The sequence below is a fragment of the Leptonychotes weddellii genome, chromosome X (assembly GCF_054177405.1).
Source record: "Leptonychotes weddellii isolate Sample4059 chromosome X, ASM5417740v2, whole genome shotgun sequence".
Classification (NCBI taxonomy): domain Eukaryota; kingdom Metazoa; phylum Chordata; class Mammalia; order Carnivora; family Phocidae; genus Leptonychotes; species Leptonychotes weddellii.
This window is the reverse complement of record NC_138385.1, coordinates 14,519,574-14,540,938: the sequence shown is the minus strand read 5'-3', so window position 1 is coordinate 14,540,938 and position 21,365 is coordinate 14,519,574. Positions and strand designations below refer to the sequence as shown.

General features: G+C 38.7%; 1 protein-coding gene across 3 annotated transcripts in view; it reads left to right on the top strand.

Moving 5' to 3' along the window:
• The first annotated feature begins 361 nt into the window (after nucleotides 1-361).
• The window catches only part of PHF6 (PHD finger protein 6), a 47,921-nt gene continuing 26,917 nt past the window's right edge, over nucleotides 362-21,365 (top strand). Inside the window, exons 1-5 of one of the 3 annotated variants that reach the window (XM_006744874.3) lie at nucleotides 363-549; nucleotides 4,495-4,678; nucleotides 4,901-5,002; nucleotides 18,727-18,860; nucleotides 19,134-19,177. In XM_006744874.3, the coding sequence (XP_006744937.1) occupies nucleotides 4,541-4,678; nucleotides 4,901-5,002; nucleotides 18,727-18,860; nucleotides 19,134-19,177 (418 nt within the window). In that variant the 5' untranslated portion in view covers nucleotides 363-549; nucleotides 4,495-4,540. Of the gene's footprint in view, nucleotides 550-4,494; nucleotides 4,679-4,900; nucleotides 5,003-18,726; nucleotides 18,861-19,133; nucleotides 19,178-21,365 lie in introns of all 3 variants that reach the window. The other 2 variants (XM_081808234.1, XM_081808235.1) reach the window with 2 other exon arrangements.

Here is a 21,365-nt window from a genome sequence, read left to right as displayed (position 1 = left end):
ATGTGAAAAGGCCTCGGTGAACAAGTGCAAGGGATCAGGCCTACCCACTTGAATCACTATTGAAAACTGGCTACCCAGAGCCCCTGTCCAGTGGTTTCTAGTCCCAACCCTGCCCCTTCTCCGCCCGACCCACAGCGATATCTTTGAATCTCTTTCTCTATCTCCTCGGATCCGGCCCCCAAACACTTGGCTGAGCGGCGGACCGGAGAATAGAAGGTACGCGCGCGAGCAGGAGGCGGAGCCTGCCGCCCCGATCCGTACTGGGGGCGGCCTTCGCACATGCGCCATGGCTCTGCGGCTTCAGTTGCCCGGCCGTGCAGCCAATCGGGGCCCGCGGCGCGCTCGAGACGTATTAACGCTGTGTTGAGTCGTTGCGTGCGAGGGGGGCGACGTAAGGGCGCTCCGCGAGCCCGTCTCTCCTCGAATGAAAGGAAACAACCTCCGGCGACAGAGCCCCGCTCCCAGGCGCTGCCGGAGAACCGACACCGACTTCTTTCTCTTTCCCCGCATTGGCGCTTCTCCGCTGCCGTTCGCCTCTGGGCCCCGCCGGTGAGTCCCCACGGTAGCTTGGGGCCCCCCATTCTCTGCCCGGCGGGAGAAGACAAGGAGGATGGCGATGGCCAGGCCGCCGCCCCTGCCCGTTGTTAAGGGGGACTCTTGGTGGTCTCGCTTTATTGTCAAGGACCCCAGAAGCGCCGCTCGTTGAAGGCGCTTGGCAGAGAGGCTGCTGAGAAAAGTGCTTTGGAGGAGCTAAGGGAGAGGCTAGGCTTAAGCCTAGACTTCGGGGGAGGGGGCGCAGCATTTAGGGAGGAAAAAATACTGGGGATTTTTAGTCTTTGCCATCGCTTAGGACATATTTGGGAAGGAGGGAGACTCCCAGTTTGGGAAGCGTAAGAGGAAGAATGGTTAGGATGGCAAGAGGGTTAGCTTTACGGAACTCTGGGGTGGGGGGAATTAGGGGCGAAACTGAGATCTGAAACGAAGACTGTTTGAGGGCGAACTCCTGGGGAAGGAGGGTTAAAGAAAGTGGTGGGATAGCTTCCTGGATTCGGGAGGATTGGAAAAGGACGATTAGGGGACCCTGACTTGCCGACCGAAAGGACCTGCTAAAGTGTTTTAGAGGAAGATAGTTTTGCGAGTTTATCCAGCGCTTGATTAGAGGGAGGTCTTGGAGTCTAGTGTGTATTGAGGAATAAATAACGGGGAGAGGATCCGGTACGTTATGTGTACCATCCTTTATTATATGGACGAACAGCACGGCATTCTTTTGAAATTTGTTCGTTTCGATATCCTGCGTGGAAGTTGAAAAATCCTTTCTTTTTGAAAAACCTTTTGTTTTCATCGGCTTAGTACGTAATATCAGGTCTTATTCATACAGTTCAAATTCTTTCTTACCCTTGGGTTTGAAGCAACTGGAAAATTCCTTCAGTTTCCTTTTGAATAACCGCAAAAAGCAGTGCGAAACATGTAATAATATCGTGCAACCAAATTCAGGTGCCCTTCCGGTTCATCTCTTACTCGTTTATTTCTCTCCGCTGTAACTTTCCTGACAGAAATACTGCTTCTTTGGGGATCACGTTTATATATTCTGAACTGTATATTTCAGCTTGATTGCGTGCGGAATTGTTTGATCTTCCGGAACTGCAGTTTTTGTTTTGTTTTGTTTTGTTTTTCTGTGAAAATGGTCTTTCAGATACCAGACATTGAATGAGCTCTCGATTGGGTTCTTGAATGCTCTCCTTGATGTTTCAGGTTATTTCTACCTTGGTGCTTTACAGCATCTTGTAAAATCAGGAACGCATTGATTGTTTCAGCCTAACTAATCGAGCTTTTATATTTTGCCAGACATTTAAATGATGTTTTTCACACCGATGCCTTTGCTTTTTTATTTCTGCTTTATAACATTATCCATAATGTTCTGTTTCTTTTAAGGAAAAGGTTTCATTGTTGGGCAAAAGCATCAAAGTTTGATCTCTGCATGCGCTGAAAAACCTTTTATACTGAAATTAAGAGGCCATAGAGCTGTGTGGATCATTATGAATCCCTTAATATTGGTCCTTGGAATGCCCTTATTTTCCCTAACTAGAGACCACAAATGAGACAGCATTAGATAAAAATCTGTATTTTTATGATAAAGACATTTTTGTTAGGAGTCATTGTTTCCATGATGTTCCCCACTTCATGTTTTACTAGAAGGCTGTAAAAAATTAGCAAGATATGCACAGATGCATTATTTGAATTTTAGTGGAAAAATCCATTTAGTCATTGTACATTGGGGAAAGTTTTTAATTGGTTTGGTGCACTTTTTTTGTGTTTCTGTTTGCTTTACCAATTTAAACTGATTAAGACACTAGAATATTTCTGAATGCAAAATAAAGCGTACCATTTTTCCTCTCTTAGATTTTTGGGTCTTTGATATCTGGAAAAGGAAATTCTCAAAATTAGGAGGAGAAATGTACCTGTTTATAAATTCAAAGAGGCAGAATTCAATACGGATAGAATTTGAGGGACACCATTTTCAGAATTAATTTCAAGAAAAAAAAGTGCTTTTCTACTCTAGGACCTTTTTAAGATCTTAAACCGGTTTTATAGCGTAGGCTAGGATTGTACAGAAATTACACATTAAAGATGTCTGTACAGATAAGATTCGTAATGTGCCATCCTTTGAACTGGCCAAGGATGACCGGGAGAAATGCTGAATACATTACAGTGGTTTCAGAGTGCCTACTATTCATTGCATAGTAGTAAAGAAAGCTAATTTAGAACTCACATAGCAAATTTTGGCGCTATTTGTGAATTTTGGTGTTTTGCATGGTTAATTTTAAAGATTTTGGCAGCTATATTCTTGATAAAGCAACTGAACACATATTTGCCTGTACAAATGCAAACACACTTCCCCTTTTGTTTCTTTTGTTTCTCTGTTATGTCCTTTTTTTCTTTAATCCTAAAAGTATTTGCTGCCTGTTTTCAATCAGTTTCATGGTTTATAGCCAGTGCTATGAATACAGTACTGTTGTAAAGTATCGGATGCCATTTGGAAGACTGAGGTATTTAAAATTGTAGATAGCATTAAGAGTTTGTTAAACCCATCAACGCAGAGACTGCCAAGGCCTTTGAAGTTTTGTTTTTAAAAAACAAGATAAAGCAAAACAAAAACAACCCTAGGTCTAAATCGATAAAAAGACCTGTTTCTTTGTGGCTTCACCTTAAATTTTAATTCCGTGTCTGTATTTTTATATTGTAAAACCCTGAATGGTTTGCAGCTACCACCTTGCTGGCATCCAGCTGCTACTGTTCTTGTTGGGGAGCAAGTGCTTCTCAGAAAGCTACGATGTAGTGTTAGTGAGTCCAATTTTCAACACAGTATCATGAAAATATTCAAGTATGTAGAAAAACAGGAAGAATTTCAGTAAATTTTAAGACAAAAATTGGAGATGTTATTGATTGTGATGTGTGTTGTAGCAACCTGGATCCTGAACTGCTTAGTTTGGTTGATTTGGGAAAACTACACAAGTCACATCACCGATTTTACACTTGTTCAGATTCTTAAGAATCCATGTTGAGATTGATGATCTAAATCTGAAACCTTCTATGTTAGAGCTTTTCTTCCCTTTTTTTGTTTGACTCCGCTACCTATAATTTGACTAGATTTAAGGGTCATTCAGAAAAATTTTCCTTCCTTTTATATAATATTGCTAATTTAATGTGGAAGTTACTACATTTAGAACTCCACTGTCCATTTGTAACTTTAATTTGATAAGCAGGCTTCTGGAGTAAGCCTCAGAGTCAGATGATATAGTTTTTTAAAATAAATAATTGGTTCCTAAAGCATGCTTTTTTGAATAGACTGTTATAAGTTTAATTTTTCTTTACTCTAAAAAGGAATACAATAGCAAAAATTTGTTAAAGATGTATACATGATTTTTTTTAAACTTAAAAATAATTCAGATTTAAAAAAAATAAATGTTCCAGAGTCATGGTTAAGTGCATTCATTTGTCTTTTGTTGGTTTATCAATATGTGAACTTTAAGGAATTGTGCAATTTTAGAATTCTGTTCACTCTGGATATTGTGTCCTTCTCTTAGAAGTTTCTGCTCTGCTCTTAGATACATAATTCTTGGTCTCCTTGAAGAGGCATCTAGCTATACATGAAAAATATTTTATATTAATTATGTCAGCAGATGGTTGTTTTAGTATCACACATTGTACATTTTTTATCGATCCACACAGAAATCGTTTTAATTATTTCACATATCCCCTAATTTGGGAGCAGTTTGATTTTCCTGAATTATTTCATTACCTTGTCTTTATGCATATGTTCATTTTTTTCATTACAGAGGCATCATAGGTTTTAATATTAATTTGTCTATACTAAATAGCCATTTTAAAATGCATACGTTAAAACTTAGGTTAAATATTAAACAACTTACATGACTGTGCAAACGGGTATTAAAGTGAAATTAACCATTTTGTTGCCCTTCTTATTCTCTGTAGCATTTCTTGAGGCTTAAAGTGGCATTCTAAAAGCAATTTAAAAATCATGTCAAGCTCAGTTGAACAGAAAAAGGGGCCTACAAGACAGCGCAAATGTGGCTTTTGTAAGTCAAATAGAGACAAGGAATGTGGACAGTTGCTTATATCTGAAAACCAGAAGGTGGCAGCACACCATAAGTGCATGGTAAGTATAGGCTGGCAACCGAGACACCTGAAACCCTGAGAATCCTGACAATGAATATTCCCAAATACGAAAAAACTCAGTTAAAATTTTAAACAGATGGTTTCTCACTAATGCTATGCCATTTTTACTAGAAAATTTCCTTGTAAAGTTAACATCTTATTCACTGTTTCACTGCAATTTCTTTAAATGTGAACCTTAATTTCTTTTAAATGTAATTTATAGCTCTTTTCATCTGCTTTGGTATCATCACACTCTGATAACGAAAGTCTTGGTGGATTTTCTATTGAAGATGTCCAAAAGGAAATTAAAAGAGGCACGAAGCTGGTAAGTTGGTATTTCTGCCTCTTGAGAATAAAACTTATTTTAAGCTCATTAAGGAGGAAATTGCTTAGTTTACAGTGTTATTGCATTATTAACATTATGATTTTAAATTGCAGTCTTCCCCCCCCCGCCCCCAAACCAGAAATTCCAAGGTTGGGCTTAACTTATTTACCACTCAACAAAAAAGGAGTGAATCAATATTTATATTATTCACTTTGTTTTCCTTTTCAAAAAGAATCAGAATCTTCTTGGAGGCTGTGTTGACTGAGAAAACAAGCAGTTTGCTTAATTTGAATGTATCATGTGTTGAAGTCTTCATTCAGGTGAATTTTCATAATTCAGATGTCTTTTCATCTTCCATCATAAAGTCATTGTGGTCATCATAAATGAAGATGACCGTACCCTTTCAGCAGGAAAATGTTAGCGCTTGCAGTGTATGACTGTGGTTCAGCTATATAACCCAGCATTTATAACTTAGTATCACTTTTGATGGCTTTTACTGTTTGTGTGAAACTCTGCTACATTGAATGATCCTGTAATTGTCTTCTTCTAGCAACCAGGTTGGCAGGATACTATGTTGCTCTTTTGGAAAAGTAACATCATCTCAGTTGGTATTTATGATCCATTATGGTTTACACTGAAACAATGTCTCTTCATTTGGTTATTATTTTCTCCTTTGAACCCTTTACTGAAATTATATCTGCAAATGTGCCGTCAGTAGCTTCACTATTAAGTGCTCCATTATTTTAAAGATGGGTTGGGCAGAACATAAGTCTATGTTCTTAGGCACTGGATAATCTCATATTTCACAAAGAATCTGAGGAGCAGAACTAGGAACTATCATTTCGATGACCAGGAATAAACGATTTTTTAGAAGTTGTCAGTCTTGTAGTAGTAGGAAAAAAAAGCAATATGAAGAAGTTCAAGGATTTGAGACTTGCTTTAGGATAGTCTAAAACCCTAGGATCAGTATTGGCGCAAATGGGAATTCAGAGGTCAGACAGTTTTTGTGGCAGTGAGACCTTAACTGAAAGTATTTATCTTCCCCCACCCCCAAAACTGTAGTAGTAATAGAATGCTTCATTTTTTTTTAGTGTGATTTTTTATTTGGTGGTTTCAGATTTCCTCATGTTTTTAAGGCTTGCTGATTTTTTTTTTTTTTAAAGATCTTATTTATTTATTTGACAGAGAGAGAGAGAGAGACAGCGAGAGAGGGAACACAAGCAGGGGGAGTGGAGGAGGGAGAAGCAGGCTTCCTGCCAAACAGGGAGCCTGATGCGGGGCTCGATCCCAGGACCCCGGGATCATGACCTGAGCCGAAGGCAGACGCTTAACGACTGAGCCACCCAGGCGCCCCAAGGCTTGCTGATTTTTGAGAAACAGAGCAGTATGTTTTTATTTCTTAGTCCTTAAAAACAAATTCAGATGTAAAGAAAGAATACTATTTACCTGAAAGTGGTTGTACTGTAAACCTTATTACCCCATTATTTATTCCTTGGCATTATGAATATGCCTGGAAAATGCTTCTACGTCCTGACTTGTTAGCATTTTTGTCACTTGGCATGACAGCTCTGGTCCGAACGGGAGCCGTTTTGGTCTCTAATGTTACTTACTATTAACAAATCCAAGGCCTAGTTTTACATGAAGCAGCAGTGTACATCTGGCAGCATTGCTAAATCCAGTGGAGATTTCATTTATTTGGACTTGTTTGTGAAGAGAGCACCAGAACTTTGTACAGGTTTCACTAATATAAATTGTTTTGATTAATTTTTAATGGTATGGTGCAGGGAGTTAATTTTTTCCCAAGTGTAGTGAGTTATAAAGAATTAAATTTGTCCCTTGATCTAGGGAGTGGAAGAACATTGGCGGTTCAGACCACAAGCTGTAGTAAGTAACAGACTTGGATGTGAATCCTAGCTCTGTCACTAACTAGCTGGATGACCCTGGGCAAGTTATCTACTTCTCTGCGCCATGTTTCCCTCACCTGCTAAAAGGAGATAGTGACAGGACTTGTCTCACAGGGATATTGTGAGAATTAAAAGAGAGACTATACAGGACTTAGCATGGTGCCTAGCACGTGGTTAGGACTTGATAAATGATAGCACCCATTGTAGTTAGTGTTTATAAATAATATCCTGCTAATGGCATTGTAGGCTAGCGAAAAGCATGCTGGCTGGGAAAGTCATGAGGCTTGTTTTTTGTTTTTTGTTTTTTTCCAATAACTCCACCACTGACACATTATGTAACTTTAGACAGGTTGTTAACTTATTTGTCTTTTCGCCAATGGTAAACAGATAATGCTGTATCACTGCTTACTAAACAGCAATGTTCCCGTGGCTAAACAGTTCTATGAAAGATAGAGTTACCTTAGGAAAGATGTTTAAAAAGCTATTTTGAGGCTGTGGGCATCTAGTAGTAAAGAATAGGGTCACAAGGAGGGAACTCTTGAGCCTAGTACATAGTTTTGCTTCTTCTCCTTCTCCCAACTGTCAGAATTTAAATAAGTTACATAGGGGATAGGGCTAGAGTAGCATTCATATATTTAACTTTGATTTCTAGGTGAAAAATAGGTCATGAATACCTGTTGAAAATAAATAGGAGTGCTGGTTCCTGGGTGCTTTCAAGTCAGGTTCCAGCCTATACCTGGTGTTGGCTTAAGATAGGTACTCACTCGCCCAACAGAAAAGTAAAGAGAAAAGAGTCTGGGGCTTGCAGTGAAAGTGTTTAGGTGACCAGATGGGTCAGAGTCTTGAGAGAGTGGGAGATCACAGAACAGGAGGTACAGGTATGTGGTTTCTGTGTTCTTACTGCCACCCGCAGTTTTCCAAGGTTTTCATGTCAGTCACAAAGATCAGGGGAGGAAAGCAATTCTGTATGAGCACATTCATCTCTTTTGCATTACTTTTCGGCACCAAGATGGACCAGGAAGAATGTGCCAGAGTACTAAGGATTTTATCATTTGAGTCTTTGTTTTTGCAGTTAAGACAGATATATATTTTTCCAGAATGGTTTCCAGTTCCTTTTGCAGCCATATGGAGACACCACATCTGTACCATCTACTCTTAATTCTCCAGCCATCGAGCCAAGAAATGCAAATTTCCAAGTAAAATTATATGAATCATCGTCCCCGTTTTCATTTTCTTTAAGGAGATACTTGGGAGGAGTACATTTGAAGAACATACTCTTTCTGGTTGAAGCTAGGTGGTGAAATCATTAAGAGTATCTACATCGGATAGTTACCGTTGGAATTGGTAACTGTGTCCGATGTATCACTCTGAGAACAGGAGTTCAGAAGGCCATTTAGTTCACCTTCCTCAACCCCTATGCAAGATTGCCTCCAAGCCATCCAACAAAACATTTTCATCTCTGCTATTCTTAAATATATCCCGAGGTTGTGATTCTACCCAAGCAACTTGAATCATGACCATAATTATATGACACTCTTCAGAACTGAGAAATTCATCCTTCTTTATAACTTAATTATCTCAATTTAAGCTGTTTATTCTAGGTCTCTCTCCTTCCATTAAAGGAAGTATTTGGGTTTTTTCTTTATTAAAACTGGAAAATCTTTCATATACTTGATGAGTATCCACAGGTCACTCCTAAACTTTCCCCTTTTCTTTCCTTTTTTTTTTTTAAAGATTTTATTTATTTATTTGAGAGAGAGAGAATGAGAGAGAGCATAAGAGGGAGGAGGGTCAGAGGGAGAAGCAGACTCCCTGCCGAGCAGGGAGCCCGATGCGGGACTCGATCCTGCGACTCCAGGATCATGACCTGAGCTGAAGGCAGTCGCTTAACCAACTGAGCCACCCAGGCACCCCAAACTTTCCCCTTTTCAAACTAAATTTTACACGTTTAAAGAAAGCCTCTGAACATTTTTCCTGTTTTTTTTTTTTTCCCCGATAGTAGAAATAGCTAACATTTATTGCACACTTAATATGTGGGCAAAGTACTTTAAATACATGATTCTTTATAATCCTGACAATCATAATGTGAGATGGGAGGTATTAATTCTCTCTTTATGGACAAGGAAGCTGAGGCCTGGAGAAGTAACCTGCCTAAGGTCCTATTACTACTAAGTGGCAGAGCTGCCATTTGACTTTAGGGCCAGTGAACTCCACAGCTAGAACTCTTGATCACCCCAGCTTATACTAGACTGCCTTTTAAGCTATCCAACCCAAAATCAGATTTTAAAAAATATAATTATTAGAGCTTAGTAGTTTTTTGAAAAATATGGAAATACTACTGGATTTCGGACATAATCAGACTCCTTTTAACATGTATTAATAGCACTGTTAGTTTTTAGGACAAAAATCTTATATATACGTACTAGGTAAGAGTATTCTGATTCTTTGTTACCCTCAAGATATTTTTTGTGGCCTCTAAAAATGGAAAGACCAGTTTAACATGGTTCTAATGGAGTGTTTGGCACCCTAGAGAAATGGGGTATCTGATTTTGAGAGTTTATGATCTAAATATTAGGTATGCCATGAATCTGCATATATGACAATTCATAGGTACACCTTTTTCTGTGTGGGAGGAGCCTTGCCTATTTAGGTAAGTAAGACTGCTTCCTAGAAATGGCAACATTTAAAAAAGGGAGGGGGGAATGAGTCCAGGAAATAGGTTAGCTACCAGAATGGGTCATTGAGACCGGCAGTAATGGATTCGAGTTAAGGTGGGATAATGGTAAGGTCTTTAAACCTTAGGCAGGAATTTCATCTTGGATAGGAGGGGATGGGGACAGGCAAAGCAGTTTTCAGGAGAAAAGGGATATACAGTAGTCATTGTGGAGAATGAAATATAATCATGGCAGCATATTTGTCTGCTGTACGTAAATGTCCTGCAAGGGCATCTTAAAACTCAACCTGTCTAAGCCATTATTCATCATCTTCCCTGCCCGGAACCCCGATTCTCTTTCTGAATCCGTTACCTTCAACTCTTCTTACACATCTGTCACATTGGTTCTCCTTTGGGATGTCTCTGCTGACTTTTCTTTTGTAATGTTACCCTGTACGCAGTCCTCCTTTCCCATCCTTCCAACATACTGCTGCTAATTGCTGGATCTCTACTTCCCTGACTTCGAACTTGCACTGACGCCTTCGTGATACAAAATCATACCCAGAGGCCTCAGCCTGTCCTTCAGAAGTCATAACTCACCTTGTCCATTCTTGATCTCATTCTCTGTCCTCTTGGCTTCCCAAACATCTGTTTGTCCCCACTGCTGTGCACATACTGATATTATTCATCCTAGCTGTTTCCTAGCTGCCTCTCAGTTCTGTTTTTAAGTTCAGCTCAAACTTCACCTCTGTCATAGAGTTTAACATGATATGCCTGGTATTTGTTACATGTGTGCAAGCCTTTCTTCCCCACTATATTCTGGTCTCTGGGAGGGTGGAGACTCTTCTCTTGGCCTAGCATAGGATTAAGTGGGGATGATGCATGGAAGACACTTCGCACAGTACTTGATGTCTCATTTGTGCTCAATAGCGTTCTGATCAATAGGTGGGCACTCATTAATTGTTGGGTTGTTGGAGAAGAGCTTCAGTTGGATAATAGTGTGAAACCTCAATAATGGGCTAGGTGTAGATTGGCCAGGGAAGTAATGGTAGAGCGTAAAATTCCTCTTTTCTGGTTAATCAGTGCTCTAGTGTGGTTTGCAGCTCTAGCGGTTTGAAAAGGAAGGAGAGAAATCTAGTGGGAAAAAATCCAGTTGGTTGTTTGTTCAGGATGGTGGAGAGCTGTGTATGCCTCACCCAGGAGGGTTTGCATGTTTCTTCAACATTCCCTGGCCCAGTGTGGTGTTATTTTTGTTGTTTCCCTGGGCATGGTATTTGTCAAGCCCTCGCCCTAGAATCTAGAATTCATCTCTCTGTCCATTTATCGGTTATTTAATTTAGTGCCTACTTTGTCCCAAGCACAAGGCGAGACACCTCGGTGGCAGTGCCACTGTGAATACATACAGTTTAGCCTTAGGAGTATGTAGAGAATGCCACCGGAGAGCTGGGATGGAGGAGCATCAGTAATTCTATTGGGGAAGTCAGAAGGCTTCATAGAAAGTGACGTTTGAAATGTGTTCCAGTGGGAAAGTGATGTCGTAGAAGTCAGAGGGGGGAGAGTTTCAAGGAGGAGGAAGTGGGCAAAAATACTAGGTAAGTATTAAATGCCAGTGCTATTTTAAAGTAGAGTGAATGGCTCATTTAGCATTCAGTAAGGACAAAACGGAGTGCCCACAGTGCCTAGAATGCTACGGCTGTTCACTGCATACAGAGAAGCAGAAGATACCAGGTGATCGGTCAGTGGTGCTACTAAATCCTTAGAGCAGTGGTCCTTACCCAACTATGAAATCTGAAGGGGAGTGAGCAGGGGAGTGCAGGCATGTATCTTTTGAAAAAGGTTCCCAAATAATTTTTTTAAAAGATTTTATTTGAGAGAGAGAGAGCGCGTGCACCAGTGTGGGGGGAGGGGCAGAGGGAGAGGGAGAAGCACATCTCTGCTGCGCAGGGAGCCTGACAACACGGGGGCTCCATCCCAGGACCCTGGGATCATGACCTGAGCCGAAGGCAGATGCTTAACCAAGAGCCACCCAGGCGCCCGTGCTCCCGCCCCCGCCAATGATTTTTGATGAACACTCTTGGTTATGGACCAAGAGTGCCTTAGGAGAGGGGTCGGCAAACTTTGTGTCCAGGGCCAGATTATAAATATTTAAGGACTTGCCAGCTGTATTGTCTCAGTTGCAGTCACAGACAATACACAAAGAAATGAGAATGTCTGTGTTCCAATAAAACTTTATTTTCAGAAATGGCTGGTGGGCTGGATTGGACTTGCAGGACCCTGCCTTAGGGTATTTTTGTGGAAAAACAGGTAAATTCTTCCTGCAGATTTGTTCACTGGCCTCATTGTCATCTGTGTAACTAAGTGTAAATCCATCATGAGTGTATTCATCTATATGTGTATTTTTTAATAAAGCTCAGATTATGGCATGCAGATTAATTTTAATGTGTGCAAATATTTTACCTGTCATTTATATTAAAATGAATTTTGCTTTACTTTGGAGGTGATTAAGGAGAATGAATGTAAGGCGAAAGAGAAACTTCAAGTCCAGTGATGGAGAAAATCAGGTCTTTGACTATTACTGAATAAGTTAATTTTTTTTCCTTTGCCTTCATTAAATACTTCTTTGTAATTGGGAATAATGTAAATTTATGTCATTATATAACTAGTTCTCATTTATTTGTGCTAATGGAGGAGAACCCAAACCAGTAATGTAAAATAATCTATGTCTGGTTTGGGGGTATATCTTGGTACTTACTTGAGCATGGATGTGTATTTGACGTTCTTCACTGATTAAGAATAGCAGGCAGCATGTTCAGAGTTTAGAGTACCCTCAGCCTGAGAGACCTACACCTGAGAACAGCCTGAACCTATCGATCTGAGCTCAGAAAAACTCTGAATGTTTTCAGGTGAAAAAAAAAAAACCTTGAAAAGCTACAATAAGAGAATTTAAATTGCTCATCAGTGATGACTCATAAAGTATGAGTATGGAGTATGTGGTATTCAGAGCAAGGTCAGGGGACTAGGTTAAGGACGAACTTGATAGGCTTACTTAGTTCATGGCCCTCCAGTTCTAAAAAGATTTCTGAACTGATTTGTTCAGTAACTGCTTAGATTTAGTCTGTTACTCTAGTAAAAACAAGTACTTTTCAGTGGCCCTGTTTTTTAGAAACACTTGGAATTTAAGGTCCTAACCTATCAGGTGTGTGCTTTTCTGATGACTTTGATGGCTTTCAGATGTCATTTTTGCTTACTAGCTTTCCATTTAGACCTAATTATTATATAAAGTTTATTATTATTAATAATGTGAAATTTGTGCTTTTATAAGACGCTCTTCAAAATGCTGAACTGTTTTTTTTTAATTGTAGCCCTAGCATAAACCAGAAACAGTCCTGAGTTCATGTTCCACCCTACCATGCAGTGCTATTTTTAGGACTTTTTTTTGAAGATTTTATTTATTTATTTGAGAGAGAGAGAGAGAGAGTGCGCGTGCGCACAGAGGGAGAGGGAGAAGCAGACTCCTCCTGGATCAGGGAGCCCGACGTGGGGTTCGATCCCAGGACCCTGAGATCATGACCTGAGCCAAAGGCAGACACTTAACCACCTGAGCCACCCAGGCACCCCATAGGAGTTTTTAAAAAAGGTTTATTTATTTTTAGAGACAGTGAGTGAGAGCAGGAGGAGGGGCAGAAGGAGAGGGAGAGAATCTCAAGCAGACTCTGCACTGAGCATGGAGCCTGATGTGGGGCTCGATCCCAGGACCCTGAGATCATGACCTGGGCTGAAATGAAGGGTTGGTCGCTCAACTATCTGAGCTACCCAGGCACCTCTCTTCTTAGGAATTTTTAACCTGTAAATCAGACAGCTGTCACTTAACCAGATAATTCAGAGGTCACTCTGAGCTTTCTAACCATGTTGGATAGGTGTCACTTATTCCTGTAAGTAAAGCAATGAACCTGGAGTTTAGGAGCATTTTTTTAGGCAGCTCTGAAAACTTACCCCAACTGCCTTGTCCCGCATTCTGGTTTTTACTGGAGGCAGTGTTATCTGTTATTGAAAACAACAGACACCAGTGTAAGGTGGACTGCCCTCACTTTATTTTTGTCTCATGTCTCCTGTGCAGATACCCTAGGTACCCTGTTCCCAACTCAAGTGCTTTTGGCATGTTTTCTTTGCCTACAGACTCAAGAATATGGCCTCATTTTGGAGCCTCTCTTGCACTGTCGTATGTTTATAGCTCTTTTCTTGGAGCAGATGTCTTGAGAGTAGTAACTACTTGGCTGTGAGGATTTATATCTATACAGTGGTGGTCAGTCACTGATACACATGGTCCATACACAGCAGTTAAGCTGTGCAAAGCTAAGTCTTAGCAAGCCCTTTGTCCCTTGGTTCCCTATGACTCTGTCTAGCCATCAGACTCTAGCTTTTCCCCCAAAAGCCATCCCTTTTTGCCTATCCTAGAAGTTGGGAATCTCATTTTAGTTTTACTTTGTGTCTATCTGTGCCCTTGGCTGAGTTTTCCCTGAGCTTTACCCATAGCTACTGAGAAAGCAGTATTTCTCCTTTTATTCCTTAGGACTTCTTCCTTTTACAAACTGAATTTCAGCCCTGGCTTGGTTCAGTTGACTGAGGAGCAGGTACGTGCCACCCATAGCTACTGAGAAAGCAGTATTTCTCCTTTTATTCCTTAGGACTTCTTCCTTTTACAAACTGAATTTCAGCCCTGGCTTGGTTCAGTTGACTGAGGAGCAGGTACGTGCCAGCCTCTGGCTCCCACAGGACTTTAGCTAAGTCATAGTCCTTTCGGTTCCCTTTATCGGCTCTTACGTGTGACTTAGTTCCTCTTTAATCTGTGGGTCAGTCCCTTGAGACTCAGTTTGTCAGGTACAGCTTAAAGTTAACATAGGATAGCTTCACAGATTTTAGAATGGTGGTTACCACAGACAGGCAGGGAGGGTGCGGAGATGTTGGTTAAAGGATACAAAGTTGCATTTCACTAACGTTAAAATATTGTGCCATACATCCTAAATATATATAACTCTTAGCAAAAAAAAAAAAATTTAAAGTTAGTATAGCTTCTAACCATACTATAAAGATGACGTGCAAACATCTGTACTAGGATGGGGCCTTTTTTTTCCAGTCTCCCCATTTCAGAAGAGGTGATTGAGTTTTGAGGCTTACTAGGTCTACTAGGTAGCAAACTGAAGAGAGGAGGAAAAATAAAAGAAAAATCATTATCATTAAATTTTCACCTCTACTTAAAGAACTTGAAATCAGGGTATGAACAGGATAAGCTGACAGTTGACATTTATACTTCTTTTGGGGGCAGGAAATTAGCCCTCAACAGAATATTTGCTGTGTGGGATAGACATTTTTGCAGGGGGGAGAGGTCCGCAGTTAGTTCACCATGTTCCTGTCAGGTTAACTTTCATTTTCCCACATTTGAAAGAGTCACGGGTAGTGCAAACTTGATGTTAAATGACAGCTGACAGTCCTTCTGCTAGGAGCCCAGTAGGGACTGTGACAAATTTGAGGGCAAATGTTTTATGTAAAGAGAAATACAGGATAACATTATTTGGGTCCAACGAACTGCAGCCTTGCTGTGTTGGGGATCCCATTTTCCTAGGACTCTACTTTTTTCAAGAGAGGTCGTCTTTGTTTTATTTCCCATAACTTTTTTTTTTTTTTTTAAGGAAAGTGTACAGCCACCTATCTGGTTTTCCAACTTCTCTAATTTTTCTTTTTCTGTCTTGATTCTCAACCTTGTATCTCACAGGGCTAACCTTTTCCTCCCAAATATTCTCACCTCTCTTCATTCTGTGCCCCTTCAGCTGGATTATTCTTCTCAATTTTACCTTTCCAAATTCTAGATCAGACTCTTCAAATTTGTAGACACGCTTGAAGATTATTATGTTAAATCTGTAGGTATTAGAACATGAATGAGAAAAAATATACCGGAAGATATTAAAATCTTCAATAACAGTAAGCTTAAAGTGAACACATTTATCAAGCACTGCTTTGTAAAGCACAGTGTCAGTCTTCCAAAAAACTCAAGTCTAGAAACAACTGATGGATAAAATCTGTACATTTATGAGCATAATTAGCCATACAAGGAAGTAAAATGGTAAGAACCAAAATGAATACTGTATCTTAAGTCCCACAGGAGTTCAGGGATAAAAGAATTATTTAGGGGTTGGGGTGTATAGTATAGCAGACTTCAAGATAACAGTTACGTTTCCATTTTGTGTTCATAGGTACATAAGCATGTTTAAATTGTATATTTAGTTTTATTATGGGTACTTTTTGCTATTAGCATCTTGCCAGAATTTCATATACAAGTGGGTATTTCGGCTTTTATATGAATGCTGCTTAAAATAGATCCAGTAAATTCTAATTGAGAAAAATTCCTACTGCTAACCTTAAAAAGAATTTTCCACTCTTTGAAACCATTTTTATTGGAATATCTTCTTCCTTTCTTCCTTGAGGAACTGACAAAAGTGAGAATGAGCTTTTTCTCACTTAAAAATTTTTATCTGTCCTAAATTGCTGTAGTTAACTCATGATACTTTGGGCAGATTTAAATTAAGAACCAGCAAAGACAAATTTTGATATATTTTGGACATTTGGTTTCCTTCTTATTCTCAATAAACTGATAGATGGATATTAAAAGTATTTGCTAGTGTATTCCCCCCCAAAATAATTTTTTGTATGTGAAAGTATTTTTGCCCATTGTAGAAAAATCAGAAAATACAGGAAATTGTAAAGAAAACCAACCACCTAGTGACAGCCCCTCAGCATCTTGCTGTACCTACTTCCTCCCATTTTCAAAGAACTTATAAACATAATTGTGATCATAATTAACATAGTTTTGTATCCTGCTTTATTCTTCATTTAGTATTATACATAAACATTTTCCCATGCCATTAAGTTTTCTTTGGAGAGTGGCTATAGAATATTTCTAAATATGGGTGTGCTATAATTCAAAGATTTTTCAGTTGTTTTCCATGAGTGGTTTTACATTTTGGACTATTGTAAACAATTCTGCAATGAAGATGATATGTATATAAATCATTTGAATCTCATTTTTTTAGACTAGATTAATAGTAAAGTTAGCGGATCAGGAAATAAGAACTTTTTAATTTATTTAATTTATTTATTTTAAAGATTTTATTTATTTATTTGACAGAGAGAGACACAGCGAGAGAGGGAACACAAGCAGGGGGAGTGGGAGAGGGAGAAGCAGGCTTCCCACTCAGCAGAGAGCCCGATGTGGGGCTTGATCCCAGGACCTTGGGATCATGACCTGAGCCAAAGGCAGACGCTTAACGACTGAGCCACCCAGGCGCCCCAATAAGAACTTTTTTAAAAGCTCTTTGATAAATAAGGCAAGCTGCTATCCAGAATACAGTGATTTCCAGCAGGATATGAGAGGACCCATCTCACTGTATTTTTGCCAGTGTTGAGCCAAGTACAGTATTTTTAATAGTCCCTCCCCTCTCATTTTTGCTTGCTAATTGAATTCAAAATTTTTTTTTCAAAATATACCTGTGCAAATCCATTTTTGATGAAATTTCAAGATGAACTACTTGCAGTAGAGTTCTTCAAGAGGTGGGGTAATGTTCAACTTGTTAAGATAAAAAAAACAGGTTGTAAAATAGTATGTACAGAATTACATAGAAAAATACTTGCATGTAAACATTGTGACATACTGTAAGTGCATTTCTGCTTGGTAAGCATGAGTTGTTTTTTTAATTTCCTTTTTGCCCTTGTGTTTTCCAAAATTTCTATAGTAAGTGTGTTTTTTGATGAAAGATATAATTTGCTAAAATGATAAAACTTCATAATTAAGCTGTAGTATGAATGCTCACCTTCTCAAGAATTTACAAGCCACCCAAAGGTATTTAACAGCTTTTCCTGCTTGATAATTTGGCACAATATTTCTTTTTACAGTAATACTTTGAGGTTTCTGTATTTAAGGAAATGGAGTATTTCCCTAGTATTAATAATGGGCACTGGCCCTCATGTTTTCTGGGATGTACCTGTATTGAGAATGTTTCTGACTTAGACAGGAGTATTTCTTAAATGACAGTTTGAATGAGAGGTTGAGTGTTTGACTTGCTTAGAGAAGTGTAAGGAATTTTATTGGAATTTATATTAGCTTCTCAGTATACCCAAATTGCTCAGGGGCCAAGTAATCCAAAAGTTAGGATGGTAAGTGTTCTTTATGTTAAAATTAATAGAGGAATGAGAAGAGTTCCGAATGAGGTATCTAGCAACCAAGAAACAGTTTTTAAGATTTACCTTACAGTGAATTTATTTTGGCATGGCATCTATAGCTTAGGAGGATAGCCTCCTTAAAAGTCCACTCAGTACCGTATACTATGATATGTTAATCAAAACCACTAACAGTCATTGTTATGTGCTTTTTTGTTTGAAGAGCTTTTTCCTACATTGAGAGCATAAGCTAGTTAAACAATAGGAATTATCTAATAAAGTCAGAAGGTAAATTACATTAAAATCTGTTTAGAGTCCATTCTTCTATTTGCCTGAATTCATAATACAAGAGGTAAGTAACATAGATTAAATTAAAATAGATGAGCATATTTTCACAAATTTACATCACAAAATATTTTTAGAGCTTGAGATATTTAAAAATCTACTCAATTTTTTATCCTTCTTCCCTCACTTGAAGTTGATTTTACCAAGTTCCCCAATAGTATGTGAGGTTTTGTTTTGTTTTTTTGTTTTGTTTTGTTTTGTTTTTTTCCGATTTTCATTAAGTGGAAGTGTGAAGGAAAAATTTTTTCTGGTATGAGACATTTTCCACAGTTACCCATTTCCAGGAAAATCTGGATTGTGAAAAGGTCTAAGTTATATACAGCTTACATTCCTGATTTGTAACATTTCAGATTTTCTCTTGACCACAGTGAAACAATAGACATTAATAATATTCCATTAATTTTGTCAATGTTTAATCTGGGGGGAAAAAATACCCCTAGTAGAATTTTATTCACATTATTTCTAGGCAAGAAAACAAAAGTAGCATTATTAGTTACAAAACTTTTCAATAACCAATTTGTTTTCCTTGACAGAGATTGATATGCCTCTAACCTGACATCACGGCCTTAGCAAAATCGCACACTAATAATAATTATTTTATTGTTTTGCTGTAGATGTGTTCTTTGTGCCATTGTCCTGGAGCAACAATTGGTTGTGATGTGAAAACATGTCACAGGACATACCACTACCACTGTGCATTGCATGATAAAGCTCAAATACGAGAGAAACCTTCACAAGGAATTTACATGTAATTATTTAACTTGTCTTTAAGTTTTTTTTAGCAGTCATATTTTCTTTAGGCTTTTGTAAAAGTTTTTCCCATTTCAGAGCATTTCATCATCATTGTAAAGGGGGTTTTTGGTAAGGAATTTAATGGTTAGAGAAATGGCATAGGACGTTTAATAAGATTTTTGGAATCCAGCTTGTGAATGGGGTGAAGTGTACTGCTCATTTTCTTAATTTGAAAAACGAGTTTAGTTTGTTTACTTGATAATTTTTGATGTCTTCATTTTTTTTATAGGGTTTATTGCCGAAAACACAAGAAAACGGCACATAACTCTGAAGGTACGTCATGTAGCCACTTTTCAACATCAAGAAGAAATTTGAGTGAATTCTACTACACTAATTTTTGCCATAAGGTGTATCTCAATATTGAATACATTTCAAAGAATTAAGAAAAGTGTTAGGATAAACTACATAGTGAAAAAGATCTGGATTTTTGAGAAAATTTTTACCCCTGAAGTTTTTGTAAGGAGTACGTTGAGAATATATTTTATCTTTAGGAAAAAAGGATGCTAGTGATTTTGGATTTCTGTGTTCATGTAAGTGTTAGTAGATTGTAAAATTAATAATTGGGATCTTTTTTACTGTCAGATCAGCTAGAGATACTGGTACCTTTTGTGATCACCAGGCTTCCTGTTAAATTTTCACATTGTACTTTTTTGAAAATATAGACATGTTCATAAGAAGTGATCAATTTTAAAATATATTAACTTTTAAAATTACTTTATAGTTTGTTTCCCCTTAAATTTATATAAAACAAGGTTAGGGATGTTTATATGTAGTTAGCCAAGTTGTCTTTGGTCTTTAAAAGGGATGGGAAAGTTCTTAAATTGAATTCTGACTTGTTTCACACCTTTGCAAACAGATGGTTTTGATACTTTTACTAGCAATATACAAAGGCTTAGATTTAATCTGAGATTGTTCTATCCTTCCATTTAAATTAGATATCTTTAGTTTTTGTTAGCCTTTGAGAACGTGTTGCTTAGAATTAGAATGGTTTGAGGGGCACCTGGGTGGCTCAGTCAGTTAAGCGTCTGCCTTCGGCTCAGGTCATGATCCTGGGTCCTGGGATCGAGCCCCACGTCGGGCTCCCTGCTCAGCAGGAAGCCTGCTTCTCCCTTCTCCCACTCCCCCTGCTTGTGTTCCTGCTCTCGCTATCTCTCTTTCTCTCTGTCAAATAAATAAATAAAATCTAAAATAAAAAAAAAGAATTAGAATGGTTTGAACCTGTTGATTTAGGAAGTGGTTTCCTGTGTCAAGATTTACGTAATTATCAGTGTTAGCATATTAAAGTTTGTGACCTGGGCGCCTGGGTGGCTCAGTTGGTTAAGTGACTGCCTTCGGCTCAGGTCATAATCCCGGAGTCCCGGGATCGAGTCCCGCGTCGGGCTCCCCTGCTCAGCGGGGAGTCTGCTTCTCCCTCTCCCGCTCCCCCCTTGTGCTCTCATTCTCTATCTCATTCTCTCTCTCAAATAACTAAATAAAATCTTTAAAAAAAAAAAATAAAAAAAAAAGTTTGTGACCCTTTTTGATATCTTAGATTGTGGCTATATCCTCTACTTTGGGACTCTACATTAGTTCCAATACTTCAGTGTAGTGCTGGTTTAAATATATAATCTTCAGCAAAAACTTGCCTTTAAATAATAAGAACAAAACATTTTAGAGGTGATAAAGTGCAACTGAGAAACCTTTAGTGTTTTCCTTTTTTTTTCCTCATTTAGTTCTAGAATTCAATTAAAAAACCTTGTTCAAAGGTTAAGAGGAAGCTTGCCCACCTTTCGTTACTTCAGATTTTAACAAGTGTGTTTGATTCTCTTTAAGATTGTAGTGACCAGATGTGTATGGTAAACCAAGGGTTAAGAGTTAGGCTTTGTTGAGTACAAGTATAAGGATACACTGGGGCAGGATAGTTGAGCTTGGCAACAGTGATTAATGGAGCCGGCTTCCCTTTTATTCCCTCCATTTCTGAAGCTCATAGTACCATCTAGTGGTAGAGAAAAGTCACTGCAGACTGCGTAAAGTAAAATAATTTTGACCACCTTTTTGCTTTGAGAAACTTATTGAGAAAGATCTAAATTAACACTTTTATTTTTTTTTTAAGATTTTATTTATTTATTTGACAAAGAGAGAGAGAGCACAAGTAGGCAGAGCGGTAGGCAGAGGGAGAAGCAGCCCCCCCCCACCACTGAGCAGGGAGCCCATGCGGGACTCAGATCCCAGGACCCTGGGATCATGACCTGAGCCAAAGGCAGACGCTTAACCGACTGAGCCTCCCAGGCGCCCTAAGTTAACACTTTTCAAGATGACTGTTTTTTAATGTAACTGGCAGGATTCCTACAATTCAAATTCGTGATACAGTTGTTTCGAATTTTGGGTTCAGTGTATACTTTTGTAGCACTTTGGGACCCCTTGTATTATCGATGTATATGCAGTGTGCTTATACTCATATTGTAGAACTTGAAGCATAATC